The sequence below is a fragment of the Mchenga conophoros genome, linkage group LG7 (assembly GCF_057382185.1).
Source record: "Mchenga conophoros isolate Kocher_MC1m ecotype Shallow Benthic linkage group LG7, M_conophoros_male_GT1.1, whole genome shotgun sequence".
Taxonomy (NCBI): domain Eukaryota; kingdom Metazoa; phylum Chordata; class Actinopteri; order Cichliformes; family Cichlidae; genus Mchenga; species Mchenga conophoros.
The window spans coordinates 51,536,145-51,554,515 of NC_140532.1; the positions used below are offsets into that span (position 1 = coordinate 51,536,145).

The following is an 18,371-nucleotide window of genomic DNA, read 5'->3' on the forward strand; positions in this document are numbered from 1 at the left end:
GGAATGCGCGTGAATGCAGCATGACCCGGAAGTTGTGAGAATGTTTACAGTCTTTTAAAGAAACAAGAACCGTGTTTTAAATCTTTTAAAGCGCACGAAAATCAACGTGAAATCAAAATCGGTTAATATAGATTTAATTTAAACGACAAATATATGAAATTTTAATAAAATTACCGATGCCTGCGATCACATTCCAAAATACAAGTCCAATGCTATTGCTGTAAACAGAAAAGCTTAGTATGGTAGTGGTAGATTTAATATTCTATATATTCTTCACAGTATGTTTCAGGTAAAAACAAACAAACAAACAAAAGTCAAACATAAATGTGCATTTTAGCAGTTTATTATGCAGTTGTGTATATAAATGATTCAATACTGTCCATTCAGATTTACACTGATCAGTCTGGTTGGGTCCCCTTACACACCAAACAAAAACAGAACAATTATTCTTTGAAGCAGATGAAGCGGATGCTGAACTCAGACCACTAGGACAATACTCCATCAGAGGCAAAAAGAAAAGAAAACTTTTTTGCACACATTCTTTCAAAATGTATCAAGCAAGCCATGAAAAGCAGTTTATAACCAGAGGTTGCAACTCCTCCCCCCCAAAAAAACAAAACAAAAACAAAACCCCACCATAGTGTTTGTGCCTTTACCATGATCCATATATTTTGTCTGTGAGACATGAAGGTCAAATGTGGATATGAACAAAAGATGCAAGTTGGTCACAATTATCGTCACTCCTGAATTATCTCTGAAAAGTAAAATGCTCATACAACAGATAGTTCAGATTGCTGACATTTGCTAATAAACATGTCAGATAATAAGATTCTGACTTTACAGCAAGGGCATACAAATACTTTAATTCAAATAAGAACCACCCCCAAATTATCTTAAAAGTTTGATTTAACTTGATCCTGTTGACATCGTTTTAAAGATGGCAGTAGTTACTGATGTCTATAAAAAGATGACAATCAGATCTTTTAGGTTTTTGCAGTTAGAATTTTTTCCCTTTTTGGTAATGCAAAGCACCTAGAAAAATGAATAAACCAACCATAAAGAAAGTGTAATTAGATTATTTTAATCCTCAAAACCGCAAAAACAGCACCAAGAATTCTGACCGGCACAATTTCCAACTTTTACTGACATAAAACTGATAAACAGTACTGATAATGATAAGGCAGCCAAACAGGCATAACTTAAAACTTTAAGACCACGGAGAGGCAATGGATAATGAGATACATCACACTTATAATCAAAGACATATCCAACTCTACTTTGTGAGCCTGCAAGTTACCAGAAGTGCGATCTACCTCCCCGATCTATGTCATTCAAAGCTCATAAGTCTGTTTCAGGTTTAAAAACATAAAACCTTTAACAAGGTCAAACTTCAAGGGAATGTACAGGAAATTAAAACGTGTCCAAAAATGACATTGTGGATGTATTCACTTACCAACAGACATTGTCCACGCGCTGCATGTAATTGCTACTACTCACTGAGCCCTGAGGCCTATTCATGTGTGATGGCATTTACAAAACAAATGTAGGCAAAAGGCATTTCACTTAGTAATCATACTGAAATCGTATTCATTAATCTAAAACAAAAACACTAAAGAAATAAGAGAAAATAAGTAAAAATCAACTTGTCATTCTAATGCGACATGGAAAGTTATAGTTCTAGATTTTGACTGTCGTGGGAAAAAGCTGTCTAAAGTTAAATACAAAGACAATCGTGTATCAGAATAACTGATTGAATGAAATAAAATTCATTATGATTACAAGCCAGACTGTTAAAAAAAAAAAAAAAAAAATGATATAATATATATATATATATATATCATCCAGCAATAGATCTTATTGCAAGAAAGAAAGAAAGAAAGAAAAAATCAATTTCCTTTACAACCAACACTCCACCTACTTAATGCACTGATAAATATGTTTACGTCTTTATATATAAAAAGGTGGCGACAGACAAATTCAAAAACACATTTTTACAACAGGACAAAACCATGAAATTTAGTCTGACAATTTCTTAAAAAGAATTAAAAATAATAATAATAATAACCCAACATAAATTTGATGAACGCATTCTTTAGTCCCTGACGCAAGACAGAAATACAGGAGTCACAGAACTTCTTCAGACTCCAATGAATGTGATGGGTTTGCCCACCCTAGTTATATATAACGCTTCGGAACATGTGCACCAATTCTCAGATCCCTACTGAAAAGAACCAAAAAAAAAAAAACCCCAAAAAAAACAAAACAAAAAAAACAACAGCAGCAGGAAATAAAAGAAACTTGTGCAAAAGTGCTTCCTGCATCCCGTGACTGCCACCCAAACCCCCAACCTCCATGTGTGGCTTCCTTTTGTACAGGTAAGAATGTGATTTTGCTCTCTGTACTGAAAAGCAGTGCTCACCTGACTACAGTACAGAAAATTCAGTGTAATCACTTGCGCATATGTGTAGTTTGGATGTAGACGCTTGCTATTAAGTTGTTCAGGAAATTGTAAAACCCTCGTTCCTAAATGTTCTGTCCTAGCTAATTAATCAGCTAGTCATTTGTCTTTCCCCCAGTAACCCTTTGCATCCCCAGTCAGCTCAGTATACATCCCTTCAGCTTAGGGAACACCAACCTGCATCAGTGCCATGGAACAATCACTTCATCCTCAGCCGGGATGAACTGAGCCACGATTCAGTTGCATGCTTATTGCTATAAAGACACTCAGAGGGAGAAAAAGGCTAGCGATTGTTTTGCGAGCTATCGTGCAAGTAGTTTAATAAGATTTGCACACATCTCAAAGAACTCGATGGTGTGGCTTCCTGGTCGAGGGACAGATGCATTGTCCCCGCCTCCTGTGGAATCGATGGATGAGGTCAACGATGACGTCAAAGAGCCTTCTCCAGTCTTGGTGGGGTGCACGGTACTAGGTGTACCTGGAAGTTCTGCTCCATCTACATCGTTCTTAATAGCGGTCCGGTAGTTGCCCACAGAGCCAGAGCGCAGAGGGGTAGCACTTCCAGATTTTGTCTCCAACATGTCATCTGAACAATAAGACAAACTGATTTTCAAACACAAGAAGTTCAATGGGTATCACTAGGGTATCTACAAGTCTTGGAAAATACTCAATTCAATTCCTGCCACAGAGACACTGCTGTAAACAGTGAAATTAATCACTAGTTTATACTTAGTCGATTGTTTAGGTTAGGGATAAAGTGTAAGATTTTTGTAGTCAAAAATAAAGATTATTTTCTTCCTTTTAACCTAATAAACTGTAATATAGATATTGCACTGCGGACACCCAGATCATCCTGACACCCAGAGTTTGAACAATTTTGGGTTCAGTTCATGAAATATGCACAAGCCAAAGCAGCGTTCACCATTTCCTCTCAAAGCAGCTGTGGCTACACAGTCCATGGCTCTAACACCCACATACATCTCTGTTCACTGACTTCTTCTTAGCCACCATTTACTGAGATAAAAAGCCTTTGGTTCATGAGGGGTTGACCAGTAAACAAATTTTAATATAAGCTATTCGGCTTTCTAAAATGAACATATTCTAAATGCAGCTATATTTGCCGGTGCATGACCTGCCTCCTATGAATGTGGTTATGCATTTTGTTAGTACCAGTTTTAATGCTGGAAACAGACTGCATACAACTGTATTTTAATTTTCTCGATCAAAATACTGCTGACCGTGATAATTTTATGAGATTACTGCAGTCCCAATGTCCACTTTGCTTGGTCAAATTATTATAATCTGGGGTGTTAGACACACACTTGCAGTGACAGGAGGTGTCAAACAGTCAAGGTCTTGAGCCAGCCCTCATTTCTTTATAATTTGCCAGGAAAAATAGCTGGAACTATTTGTTTATCTCTTGAGCTCGGTCCCTTTTCTGTGATTGAATGAGTCACAGGTTAGTGTTAAATGGCTTAACAAACAAAATGTTAAGGCTACGTCCACACGTATTTTTGAAAACGCAGATTTTTCTATGCGTTTGCACCTTTCGTCCACACGTAAACGGCGTTTTTGGTCACTGAAAACTGAGATTTTTAAAAACTCCGGCCAGGGTGGATATTTTTGCGCCACGTTATTGTTTCGGTGAAATGAATTTCTACAATACTGTTAATTGTACTCTCTGCAATGTTTAAATGCTTACATATACACAGTTACTGTCCCTCCACACATACGACTCTGTTCTGCTTCTATGCCCCAGCTTTGTTTACTTTTCCCCACGAGGCTTCTAGACTTCTGATTGGCCAACATTTCTGCACGGTTAGGAATCTAGCGCCACCTGCTGCTTTGGCATGTTCATAGCAGCGTTTTCCTTCATTTCTGCCTTTATGTGTGGACTGGATTATTTTTGAAAACGAAAACGGTAAATCTCAGTTTTCAAAAATACCCGTGTACGTGTGGACGTAGCCTAAGACAGAGGGATTGGACTTCAAATGAGTAAAAAAGTAGCCAATGTCCAAAGAAAAACCCTCAGAAATCCTGGAGAACTATTGCTCAAGACCCCTTACACAAAAAAGCTCTCGCTGCTTGGAAGCAAAATATAAAGAAATGAGGCAAGTGCTGTATATATAGGTGAAAATCTTTCTTGTAATCCACATTCACACATCCCTTTCCTTCCCATGCAGTGTCAGAGGATGCATCCAACTTTCCTGATCTGGTGCCCGATTTGTGCCCAATTTGGTTGTGCCTGAACTGCTGCTGCTACAGCAGTCCTATTATGAACTTGCTAACAGCATTAGCACCCAGGTTCCCAACAGGAGGCAGGACTGTTGCACTGATACAGCTGCTGATGGCTTATACTTTTTACAACTTCTCTCATAGTCCTCCATGTTGTCCACCAGATGGACATTTAACAATGCCGAATCTTGCTTGATCAAACCATTTAATATGTATTAATATGTTTGCAGTCTCTCAAACTTAGTTCCCAGATAATTTTGTTAAGACCTGCAACAAATATTACTGCAGGTAAATGATTAATTTAAGAAATGCTGCTAAACTATCATGCAAATAGTTTAAAACCTAAATTAAGCTAAGCTATAAATCCATGCGATTAATTATGTGTAGTTATAGACAAATGTTAACAATCAGCATAATATTTTCTATATTTCTGAGTCATCAGGTATAAGTTCAGATAAACACAAGCTTAATGATGGACTTTGCTGTAGGCCAAAGCCAAAGCTTCACATACTTTAAATGGAAAGCCTGTGATGTATCAGAAGCACACAACAGCTCTTCAATCTCATGTTTTCCTTTGAGGTAATGCCAAACACCTACACAGACTTCCCAAACCATCATCCATGAGTTAATCATTTATAAATTCCACACTGAGGCAGCATACTAGAGGACAAAATCCAGATAAACACCGAAGATACAGAGAACTGAGTAAAGGGCTTACCTGAAGATCTAGGTTAACTGGTCAAATGTTGCAAAACTGAGTGTAAGTTGTATGAGACTAGTTTTAAAAATTAAATATATTACAATACAAGCAATCAAAACTTGATCCATCGGTAAATTACAACACATGCTGTACTGCTGCCATTGAGCTTCATGAGTCAAATAATGCCCAAACACTGATGTGTTATTACTGCCCTTTAACACAATTTCCTCATTTTGCACAGTACTGTGTTGAATCCCCACCTGTCCTTGTTTGCATTTGTATGCTGGTGTGCAATGTTCGCTCTAAGCTGCGCACGTGCGCAATTGCGCACTGCTGGCAAGGTCTCTGCAGGTATCAGGCTGTTGTTCTCCTTTATCTCATAGTGGACAGAAATTATTTTTTCAAGTGGCACAAATAATTTGTGTGGCATCAGATTTGATGCAGAACAGCTGATTGTTCTGTCAATAGTTTGAAATGTTTCTTTTAAAAAAACGCCTTGGCTGCATTAAAAAAAAAAAAAAAAAAAAAAAAAAAGCTACAAAAAACGTTGTTGTTTGCATAACTCAGTCATTTTTTTGAAGAACTATATAATTAATTGCCCAACATTGGTCATTATATACTATATTTTGCAGGCAGAGAGTTCCAGGACTCTCTCCCAGACCACAGATTCATACTCATAAGTCAGAGCTTTATAAAAAAAAAAAAAAACACATCTGCTGTCGCTCACAGTGGTCCAAGGGATCGCTCAGGGAGTTTGTGTGTTCGCTCAGACACGTGAAAAATTAGAGGGAACATTGCTGGTGTGTCTGCCATCATAATTGAAACCGAGCAGTTCATGGAACTAATAAATCTCGAACAACAGTTACTTTTATTGAAACACAGGAAGATAAGGGGAATTCACAACTGACCTTGAGTTTATGCACGTATCGCCAGAGGTAATAAAATGAGACACAATGTAATTACATTCTATTACATCTTGTTTCCCTGTGGTATAATCCATGTGCTAATCAATAAACAGATATTGACATCTGCGTCATATGTAGTTACATTTCTGGGAATGTGCGGGTCAGGCTATGACACAGATTTAATGGTGCACTTTGAATCATCACAAATAACGGCCTCGTGTATGATCTTTCATGTGTTTTATTCTCTAATATTTGAGCCATACACAGGTTAGCTATGTAACCTTATCAGTGTATCCTGCCGGGTGCTTATGCAAATGAGTGGTGATCTAAATGCAGACTGTTTCCTCACCTACTGCTACAGACTAGTGAAGGTGAAACTTACCATCTATGCTACGGAAGTCAAGGAGGTAGGTTCTGCTGTCCACTGTGTACAGTTGAAGGCTCATCTTGGCAAGCATCCCAGTAACAGGATTCTTCCTTCTCACACGCAGATAGTATGGATTCACAACCTAGAAAATTATTGAAAGGAAGGATAATGTGTCTTTGTGATGCTTTAAAAAGTACACCTGGAGCTTATTAAACTTTTAATACAATCCAACTTCAATAACTAACTGTGAGATTACATTTTACTACATTTTTTTTAAAATTGTAAATATTAAGCCTTTCCTCCTACATCTTGTCCCTCTTCTTCCTTACCTTCCACTCATAGTCCAGCTGTTTCATTGCACGGCACACCTCGGTCATGATATCATTTGGTCTACTTTGACTGCGTATACCCAGGTGCCACTTGGCTCTCCTAACACCCTGGTGCTTGGACTTCTGAGGGTTCAGTTCATCCAGTGTGTGACGGATACTCCTGGGAGGAGTCTCCGCCACGAGAAAAGGTACACGCTCAGGGTGAGGCTTCACTATCGCTGCACCTGATGAAGTCAGGTGTTGGTCATCTAGAAAAGAGTCAGGAGGGCTAGATGCCAAGTAGAAATCCTTGGCTTCGCTCATGATGCGACGATTGTCAATGATGAGATGGTAGGCAACAGCCAATGGATCCTGATGGTTGCGACTGTATATGCAGGCAAGGACCTCCTCCTCTGTGCACTCAAACTTCTCGCAAACCTCCTTCAGGGCCTCGTCGTCGATCATGTTGTTGCTGTAGGAGGGGTCCTCAGGGAACAAGTACTTTGGCAGATCTTTTTTGAACCACTCGTCCTCTCTGTGGCGAAGAATCATTTTGGTAGTTAAAAGATCATGAATGCAAACAGCACCAACAGAACTAATTTTCTACGCAGACAGTCCCTTGCCATCATGAAATAATGTGATTTACAATCTAGACAACCAAAAACAAACAAAAACAAAACAAAGCCTATAGGATTTTTGACTTTGTAAATACTCCGCCAGGCTTACCGGATCTCTTTGATGGTGGCTCTTTTCATCGGGTCCACCTGCAACATGTGTTTCAGTAAGCTTATTACTGCAGGGTTCAGATACTGTGGGGTGAAGAAGATCCCATCACAGATCTTCTTAAAAAGTGTTGGCACATGATCATCATCAAAGGGAAGTGTTCCACACAACAAGGCGTAGAGAATCACCCCACTACTCCAAATATCCACCTCTGGTCCAGCATATAACCTGAGGAGGCGTAAAAAGAAAGAATCACAAAATCTATTTTTAACTAGGCTGTGTTTTTGAGTTGTGTTTCTGTCTCACTTCGAAATGTAAGTAAAGTATCATTAGAAGAAAAGAAAAAACCAAACAGAATTTAAAATAAGCCATTACCTTCCTGAGATGACCTCAGGAGCAGCATAGTTTGGAGAACCACAACTTGTTCTGAGGAACTCTCCATCTGACATCATGTTTGACAAACCTGCAAAAGATTTTAACTATTATATAATATGCACACTTTTCAAAACACAACAACTTCAATTATTTACCTCACATAAACATTTAATGTTTTTAATGCAGTTTCAAACTATTCTAGTTTGGTTTTAGCTTAAAGTGCTTTATTAAGTATATAACTAACGTGAAAAATACTAAAGCAGTAATGTTTCGTTTTCTGTCGGCCCCCCAAAAAAAGCTGCTTTATAATTAGCTGTACCATTTTTTTAAGATTCTCCACTTACTGCAGTTCATCCTCTCAGCAAGGAGACAATGTCTTTTTCACTGGTAGCAATGGTGAACATGATTCATGAATTAACAGAAGAGTGACAAAAATACTTTACTAAAGATTCAAAATAATTTGGAATAACTGCAGGTTAAATAACAACCAATGCACACTAGAATAGTTTAATATTATCAAAGTCTTGAATGTAGTTCTGTATATTTGCTTAGCCAAATTTAAGGAATGTATGAAGGATTTTCTGAAACATATTTTATGTTTCTGGCACACTACTGCCAGAAATGATTGATCGTTGAAATAACAAACTGTTATTAGAATGTGTTTTCATGCTCGCACTAAACAACCCTGGAATCTGCTCATGGATTATGAACCTATGTGGTAAAAGCTCACACTAAAAACCCATCAAAATACCAAATGTAGTCAGATTTGGAGGACAATTTTTTGAAATTCTGTTTCAAATCTGGAGGTTTTGTAAAAATCTTTTGAGAAAGTAACTTGTAATCAAGTTGTGAAATACTAGTTAATATATGATTTGTCTGCCTTTCAAGTTAACGACTCTACAGAATCGGCATTTTTAACGGTGGTAAATGATCTGTTACTTGTGTTGGACTGACTCAATCTCTGTTCTCTTGTTATTAGACCTTAGCGCTGTGGTTGAAACAGTGGACCACAAAATACTTAAGAACAGGCTTATGAAACACTATGTCATCTCAGGTGTGTCAACAGTTGAGACCATACTTTCCAGAAAGATCTCAATATATGCTTTAAATTATTTTCTGTGTCGTGCACTATTAAGTATGAAGTCTACATGCAATGATCGGGGAACATTCTTAATTTCATTGTACCTGTGATAATGACAATAAAGTTTCTGATCTGATTGATCTGATTACAAGGGTCAGTCCCTGGCCGACTTTTATTTTCAATAATATGCAGCACCAGTGGGTTAAACTCAGCTAAAACTGAGATGTCAGTGACTGGAATGGCAAGAGTGAGTCATAAGTATGACCAGTTGTCTTTGTGTTTTGATGACTGTGTGATCCACTGAGGATTTGGTAAGAATCTTGTTGTTTTTTGATCAGAGCCTTTAATTTGCCTTTTAATTTGGTGAGAAAAATGGCTACAATCAGACATATGATGGCGCTCAAGGACGCCAAGGTTCTAGTTCATGTCTTTGTGACATCTTGCATCATAGCAATGCTTTACTGTGAGGTTTGCCCAAGAAAATCTTTAGAGGTCTGCAGTTGGTTCATATTGCAGCACCATGGATTTTGTACTGCTGCAGTCTTATAAAATATTAACTAGCAGAGCACCAAGCTACCCGAGTGATCTCGTGAGACCATATGTACCTATAGGTCCCCTACACTCTCAGGGGAGTGGTGTCCTGAAGGTCCCAAAGGTTAAGAAAACAACATATTTTTATATCATGCCCTAACATTATGGAAAAGCCTTCTGTCTGACATTAGACTGTCAAGTTCAACTGACACCTGTTTTCTATTGTATGTAGTTCTTGGGGTATTATTGTCTTTTTGTTTATTTATGCTTCAGTTATGGATTATGGTGTTTTAATTATTTATTACTGTGTTTGCTTTTAGCTTTGTTTATTCTTGGCTTTGGAAAGGACTTTTTATGAAAGTGCTCTAAACATTATCATTACTATTAGGGCTGTGCGATATGACACAAAATCTCATATCCCGATATAAGACATCTATCGTCCGAAACGATATAAAAATCACAAAAATGTAAATTCTTTTTGTAAATTCTGTGAATCTCGGGCAGCTCGACTTGCGTGAAGTGTTTCCAACTGAGCGTCATGTAGCTGGAGTCGAGTGTTTTAACCAATGCATGAAACGATACATTTTTTAGACATAAGTTGTAACGGCTGCCGTTTTCTTTATGAGTATTTATTACACGGCGTGGTGCAGGGAAAAGCCTGTTCTAACGTTTGAGTCTAAGGTTTACTTTTTAGCATCTGACGGCTAGAGCTGGGCTATATCATACCGTTCACGATAATACCGGTGTAATGTTGGGCAACGATAGGAAAATGAAATATCACGATAGAATATGGGTAAAACGCACATGCGCAGTGCCTTTGTTTACATACGCACATAGCGGCGACGCAGAATGAGAAGAGCGAAAGCGTATCGTTAAATGAAATAGATGAACCAGAACTGGTTTGTAAAAATGCTGCAACTTCAGTGGTGTGGAACTGGTTTAGCTTTGGTCCGTCAGATACACAACAAAGGACTATTTTTGGTAGCGCATGCTAGCGGGCCGTCGTTATTACCATGTTGTTTTGGAAAATACGGCACACTTAAAATCAATCCTTTGATTTTTCTGAAAATCGACAGTGCCCCTTATAATCCCGTGTGCCTTATGTATGAATTCTGGTTGTGTTTACTGACCTCAAAACGATTTTATTTGGTAGACTGTGCTGGAAAAATCTGTCAAATGCTTTAGTACAACTTTGCTAAGCTACGAAGCCGCACCGCTTGATGGATTGTTGGAGCATTATGGCTATCGTAGGCAGGAGCCTCGCGGAGTGATACGTACTGTGCTTCAACATAATATTACCGTACTGTGGTGTATAACCTCTTTTTTTAGTTTTGTGGATATTATATACGGTTATGCCGGCCAGTTTCCACTGGAAATGCCTTTTGGTTAAACTGTCAGAAAGGAATTTGCATTTGCACTGTTAAATTTTTATATAACTTTAATGCGCATTTAAAAAAAAAAACAAAAAACAGCTGCTTGTTTAAGAGAAAATACATTGATGTTTTTTGGGGGTTTTTTGCACTAATAAAGTTGAGGAGTTCTAAAGTATTTTGTCTGGTGTCAATTATATCGTCAGTTATATCGTTATTGCAAATTTTCAAATGTATATCGTGATAAATATTTTTGGTCATATCGCCCTGCTCTACTGACGGCTCTTTTTTGCTTCTCATCCGAAAATACTCTGCATACTCTTTCACGTGATTCAGTTTATTTTGAAAAGTCTCAACAGGATCTTGAGCTTTATTGTGAAAAGTTTGTGGTTTTACCGTCATTGTTGCTAAAGACAACGCATAAATACAGGCGCTTGTCCGTCCGTAGTGTAGTTATATTGAATATAAGAGAAAGAGAGAACTTTAAGAAATTAATATAGCCACTACAGTGACCATCAAAACGATGAAAAAAATATTGCCGTAAACAGTTTATTTTGCGACACCACGAAACAAACGATAGCGTAAAATTAAACGATAGCCGTTTTTATATCGTCATCCGATATATATTCTTATATCGAACAGCCCTAATTACTATTACTAATGTGTGTATAATTAACAAACTAAAACAGTGGTTCCTGCTGAGACTTCTCGATTCAAGTCCAAGAACTACTCACCAAAGTCTGCAATCTTAGCATTCATATGCGCATCAAGCAGCACATTTTCTGGCTTAAGGTCTCGATGTACCACCATGTGTCTGTGGCAGTAGTCTACTGCTGAAATGATCTGCTGGAACAGTCGTCGACTCTCCTTTTCATCCAACTGTCAAAGCAGAAATTATTCATTAGGTGTGATCTTTCCTTCCTCAGTCAGAACATCACTGATGACTAAGCAGCACCTCATGTTGTGTTTTGAATATCTTTTTCAGCCTTCACAGTTTACAAAGTTCAAAGATTACTTTATCTCCACTGTAGTCTGATGATGACAAGTGTATGATACTTATCTGCGTTATCTTTATCTCACTAATGATAAACTACACAACATCTGTGCAACATGAAATGATGGAAAGGGTTAAAGAAGTTTGGAATCAATATACAAGTTTCCAGTCCTAAAGTACCTTTCCATTTTTGCAGATGTAGTCAAAGAGCTCTCCCCCTGAGACATACTCCATCACCATGAAGATATCTGTAGGGGTGCTGATAACCTGATACCTACAGTCAAAACACAAGTCATGTGGGTTATTAGGAGTTGGAAGGTATTATACAAGAAAACATTTAGACATGTCTGTTACCATTTAATAATTATTACAAAGAATAATCGGAATATGTGCTTAGTTTTGGACAGCTGACTCAAATTTTTAGTTTTAATGTTACTTTGCCAATGGTCTATTTTAGCCCATTTATGATTAATTTTAACAAAGTAATTTAATCAACCAGCAGCTCAGTTCAACCCACAGGAGATTGTTAACACATCTAATTTTTGGTTTCCTGTAACAAAGAAAAACAATTCCTCACAAACAGGAAGAAACTTAGTTGCCATGGAAGAAAATTGGTGTGCTCAGTATTGGAAAAAAAAGTGTATGAGAGCAGCACTTTGTGCAAATGTTGAATATTATAATATAATACAAAAACAATTGAGCATTTTTATGTTTCTGCTGCCAGACAGACAACAGACTGAGCTATGAGTTAGACTCCACTGCATACTTGCAGTCCATTAGTGGCATTCATCATACCTGCATCTATTTGCACTAAAATGCTGTGTAGCTCTCTTTGCACATAAGCCACATCTGTTGCTGTTTTACATAACCATTATCAAGCTGTAGAATCAAACCAGGAGAAATTCTTGATAGCAAGTCCCAGAAACCACATTGTGTGCAGCCTCTAAAGCTCAGATTTTACAAGTTTTAAATACAGACAACAACAACAACAAAAAATGCATTGACAATGTGACAGTGTTAAGATATTTTAAGAAAACATTCAGAGCTTTTGTAAATCCAATACACACACAACATACGCACTACCATGCTGGATAAAACCAAAGGCAATAATGTCTGCCATGCAGTTTGTAGCTCAGCAGATGTTAGAGATGTTCACTAACTGTGAATCTGATGTGTTGCAATTGCAGAAAACATCCCATCAATAAAAATGAAGCAGTATTATGTTACATTACTCGATCTGTTATTATCCCCGCTAGACAGACAATGTTATGTACTTTGCCCCAGTGGTCTGTGCACCCTGCCAAAGATGGAATCAGTCTCTCATGCGTAGACACACAGACATAGCTTACATTTTTTAACATGGAACGGGTATTTCAGGCAATTATACCCCCCCCCCCCAAAGTCAGTTTAATGACCCTGTAACTGTGGCCTCAAGTCTGTGAACATTCCCTTACCAAACAGGAAGTCCCCTGACAACTGTCAAATAGTAAGTTTAGCTTAGAGCACCAGAACATTATGGCACAGTCAGCTCAGACTATGACGTTAAAAAATTACTCATTTGAAATGACACACTTATCTGTTTTAGCCTACCAGATGTTGACAATAATACCAGCAGAGCAAGCTACACAGCTACCCACAACAAAGGCAAAGCCAGTGCACTTTTGTACGTTAAAATGAAAGACCAACTGAGGGAATAACGAAACAGTCAATACTGCACAATAGGGAGAGGTCAGAAGAGAGAGTGGACTGAGTCAGACAGATACTGTCCTAGATGGATGCATTCTAAAACACTATAAAGGCCTGAAAATAGCTCAGTGGGTGGCATTAATGTGGTGGCAAGGGGATTATGGAGCAGCGAGCAGGGTGTAATCTAGGACTTACAGTTTAATTATGTGAGGGTGCCTGAAAAGCTTGAGGTTCTGGATCTCCCGGCGAATCTTTCCCACCACGTCCAAACTGCGGATCTTCTGCCTGTTCAAGATCTTCACTGCCACTTGATGCTTGGTCAGCTCATGTTGGCCCACTGAAGGATAGAAAGAGAGTGGATTGAGCATTTCTATTACAACCAAGGCCATATAAAATAGGGAATGGTGAAGTATTATGCAAAACAAGGCATCTTCACACAACTTAAGGAAAGGTGTAATTTGTTGTTTACACTATTAGGATAAAGGTTACCAGACATGCTACGAATCTTAGAGGTGAAACCTATTTTGGAAACAGAAGGCAGCATGGTGGATGAAGGACAGCAGCAATAGGACCAATATCCTGAAGTCAGTGTGAGGAATGGGAGATCTAAATCACCACCTCCTATCACAATTTTAAGAATATAAAAAAATAAAAACATTCAAATTAAAGAAAAAAAATGGAAGAAAGGGAAAAAAAGTATTTTGTTTTCAGTCAACCATATTCAATCACTCAAGCATATCAAAGCATAGCTTTGTCATTTGGTATTATGGAAAGACTGTAAAACAGTTCTCTTGTTTTTTGCTGAAACTGGCTGCCTACTGAGTGTGATAAATCTAATGCTGAAACAAAAGTCCTTCTAGAAGCAAATCTTGCCACGCACAATGTTGAAACAACTTCCAGCAACATTAGGGCACATACTTACTAAACATCAGTCAAAGCTAACCAAAACCTCTAACAAGTTTGCAAATTTTACTTCTATCTGCTGTTTCAGCATTCTCTCAAATATGTAAATTCAAGAGTCTTTGAACGCCACATCTCTACTTTATAAAGTCTCCAGCTGAAAGTTATATTTTTAAAAAAAAAAGAAAAAAATCCTAGCACATGCTAAATGATCTGTAAAGATGAGTGGGGATACACAGTCAATACATGAGCAAATAGGTCAAATACAGAGTCCTCATAACTGAAAGCGGTAAAAAGCCGCACAAGATACAAAAAGATAGCATCTCAATGGATGGTGGGAAGACAGCGCATTTGCCCATGGGAGTTAGCAAACAGCTGGTTTTGATTTACCAGCTGTGTCGGTAGTAATCAAGACCATAATCACACAGCACCAACTCTAGCTCTTTTCCCTCAACATCAACAAATAGCTGAGAGCTGGGAGGTGACTCATTGGGAATTAACCGATCACACAGCTTGCGGTGGTTCCACTCCATTTCGATATATATTGTGGTTTCAGTGTTTCTACTGAACAGAACAGCCTGTAAGGTAAACAAAACGCACAGACACGATTACTTTTAAGAAATAAAACAGGTTTTTAGTCCATTGCGTGTTGATACAACTCGAGTTGTATATTGACTTAAGCTTCTAAGCGTTCAGCCCTGTGCACTGACAAAGTGGGCGTAGATTCAGCAGAGTTTGTCCAACTCTTTCCATCAAAATTTCAGAAATAACATTGAATGCTTGAAACAGGCAACAAATACGACTCGTGGGGAAAGAAGTTGTGAATAAATGTAGCGCAGAGTTGGGTTTAAAGGCAAGAGAGAGGAAACCGTACTTTACCGATTAAAATGTACTCTTGCTTGTGGCAACATCAATGACGAGGGCTGACTTCCCGGTGTATGTCTCAACAAGCGCTTCGCTCGCTAGCACGCAACGCAACCGACGCTAAATGGCAAACTATGTGACCAGCTACAGCCCAATTTCATAAAACTTGCAGTGTCTTCTTTATCTTAGAAACTACAACGACATGCTCTAAAACCTGCGTTTTGTCACACACACAAAAAGTTCAGAAAATAACGCGACAACAAGTGTGTTGCCTCCCCAGCACTGCGACAAGTTAGCTTTCCTAGTATGCTAGCTTAGCAGCTAAGCTAAAAGCTCCCTCTCCCACCGTCTCGCAGCTGGCAGGATGCACAAACGCCTGAGACAGTTACACATACCTTTAACCTTCCCAAACGTCCCCACTCCGAGAGTGTCTCCGAGAATGTAATGTCCAATTTTAACTCTTCCTTCATGCTTCACTTTTTCCGTCGCCATCTTCCCGCAGTGGCCTTGCTGCGGGGTTAGCTAGCTGCGGTAGAGATGGACCGGACTCCGCTATGTGTTTCTCCACTCTAGCGGCTCCGCTCAACACTGAGGGTGGGAGGCGTCCCGGCTCCTGTGCGATTCGTCAAACTCGTCAACGACGTAACATGTTGCATTTAAATGCTCTCAATAAACTCCGAAATTGTTAATCTGGGTGAAGTTCATGTTGTAAACTTGTTTTGGCCGGAAATTCTACCGTATAGGCTAAATCAGGGCCAGGAAGTGAAAGGAGAGAAAATGTGCTTTAGGAATATATGAGATTGATAAATTATGATGTGCCCAATCAAATACTATGGAAACTCTGGATAAAGTCAGCAGTTTTCTGCCTATATAAAAAGGATTTCTGGCTGCTCTCTTACTGGGGCCCTATTTTTATCTGTCTAAATACAACATAAAAAAGATTTTAAAAACTGACAAAATACCATCAGGATTAAATACATTAGAAATACATTAATACAGTGAACTATGTTTCATAAGAAACCATTCTCATAATCGTCTCAAATATATTTCCCAAACCTTGTTAACTTCATAAAAAGTATATAAACAAAAGCTGCACTCCAGTCCAAACTATCCAAATTACAGTTCATAGTTGTGGTTTTAGGCTCTTGTTTATGAGGTGGATATATATTTTGCCATCATCCCACTCTGCAGTATTTGTTGCACTTATTGTTAACTGTTAAAAATATTGAAACCTTTCAAAGGTAAATATGGTAGATTACAAGAAGAAAGGACACTCAACTGTCTAGAAACAGAAAGATGTGCACAATATTCATGGGAACCAGATTTCACAACAATTGTAATTATTCATTTTATGGAGTAAAAAGTCTTTGAAATACTTGTTAAACTATGCTACATTTAATATGCAAACATATCCAGCAAGAGAGGAAAAAAGACAGTTTGACCTTGCTGTGTAGTCTGACTACAAAACTCCATAAATCTTGTAAAGAACCACTCCTACTGTATGTCAAGACCTGAAGCATGAAAAAGCCTTACAGACATGCAGGGAATTTCAATGAACTGGTCAGGAGGAGAAAAACTCCTCACTGACAGTAATGCATGACCACACGGATTATGGTTCTAAGGAGTGTCAGGACTCATGTTTAAAGCATGGGACAATGAACCTGAAAGATCTTAAAAATCTTTCACTGCCCTTTTTAAAAAATATATTATTATTTTTCTTAAGTACAAACTGAAAAATACAGGTTTTTTTCAGTCAGTGATTATTTAAAAAAAAAAAAGAAAGGCTTGGTGAACAGTTACCATGACTCCCTTGAGAATTCTGGTAGGAATTAACAGTGAGTACCAAAAGTCCTGTCAGTGACACTTAGTGTATTTTTGCAAGTGTGAATGTTGTACTTTGTATGCAGTTTGAGTCTCAGTACGTAGGGATCTGGCTCACTGCAGTACACATAACAGGTATTTGATTGAGCTTCTTAGCACACAGAGAACTCAGTATACATCCCAGAAGTACTGCACTCATACCCAAAATGATGATTTAAAGTAATTTGATTACATGTAAAAAAGAAAAAAAGAAAGAAAGAAGAATTCAGTGTAATTTGGTTACATAATTACAAAGTAAAACATTATATTAAATGGATTATATTATATCTTTTTGATTGGTTCTTGCCATAACATGAATGTTAACAGTTGTGAAATAGGGCTATGTACCAACACAACACAACTGATGATCCCAACCCCATTAAGAAGGCAAGAAATCCCACAAATGAACCCAGAGAAGGCACACCTGTGAAGTGAAATCCAACTCAGGTGACTGCATCATGAAGCTCACTGAGAGAAGGCTAAGGGTTTGCAGTGCTGTCAACAAGTGATAACATATCATATGATATATATGATATATTATCACTTGAAGCTCACCAAAAATAAGTTTTTGAAGTTTTCTTTAAAAAAGTATTATCAAATATGTTATGGTGGCTGGTGTCAGCTATATAATCATGACAGCTATATACTACTGGTTGTCAGACACAAACAGCACTGTATCTGAGGGGCACTAAGAAGGGTAAACTGGCCACGTTTTGTTTGTTTGTTTTTTTAACCGTACAAATCTTTGCATGTGTGTGTCATCACATGAAAGTATGTTCTTGAAGACACCAACTGCAGGAACAGTATTGTATTGTTAGTACAATATTGTATTATAATACAATATTGTTGTCAGTTTTGTATAAGTATTGCTTCATATCTTATTGCAGTATTTTTGTTTGTTTGCATCCACTAAGCAGGTCATGGGTTACAGTTAGAGCCTGACCCATATAAGATTTTTAAGACATCACTATTTGAGAATTTAAAAAAAAATCCAATAGCTTGATATACCAGTCC

The 18,371-nt window shown here is 38.0% G+C and overlaps 1 protein-coding gene across 1 annotated transcript; it reads right to left on the minus strand.

Annotated features, from left to right (window-relative positions):
* Positions 1-327: 327 nt before the first annotated feature.
* Positions 328-16,132, minus strand: prkaa1 (protein kinase, AMP-activated, alpha 1 catalytic subunit). Its single transcript, XM_085280049.1, has 9 exons — positions 15,893-16,132; positions 13,929-14,070; positions 12,228-12,321; positions 11,788-11,932; positions 8,072-8,159; positions 7,700-7,924; positions 6,995-7,508; positions 6,681-6,807; positions 328-3,044 (listed from the first exon to the last, which is right to left on the minus strand). The coding sequence occupies exons 1-9, from the start codon at positions 15,987-15,989 to the stop codon at positions 2,761-2,763; spliced, it is 1,716 nt and encodes a 571-aa protein (XP_085136175.1). The 5' UTR covers positions 15,990-16,132; the 3' UTR covers positions 328-2,760.
* Between the last annotated feature and the right edge of the window lie 2,239 nt (positions 16,133-18,371).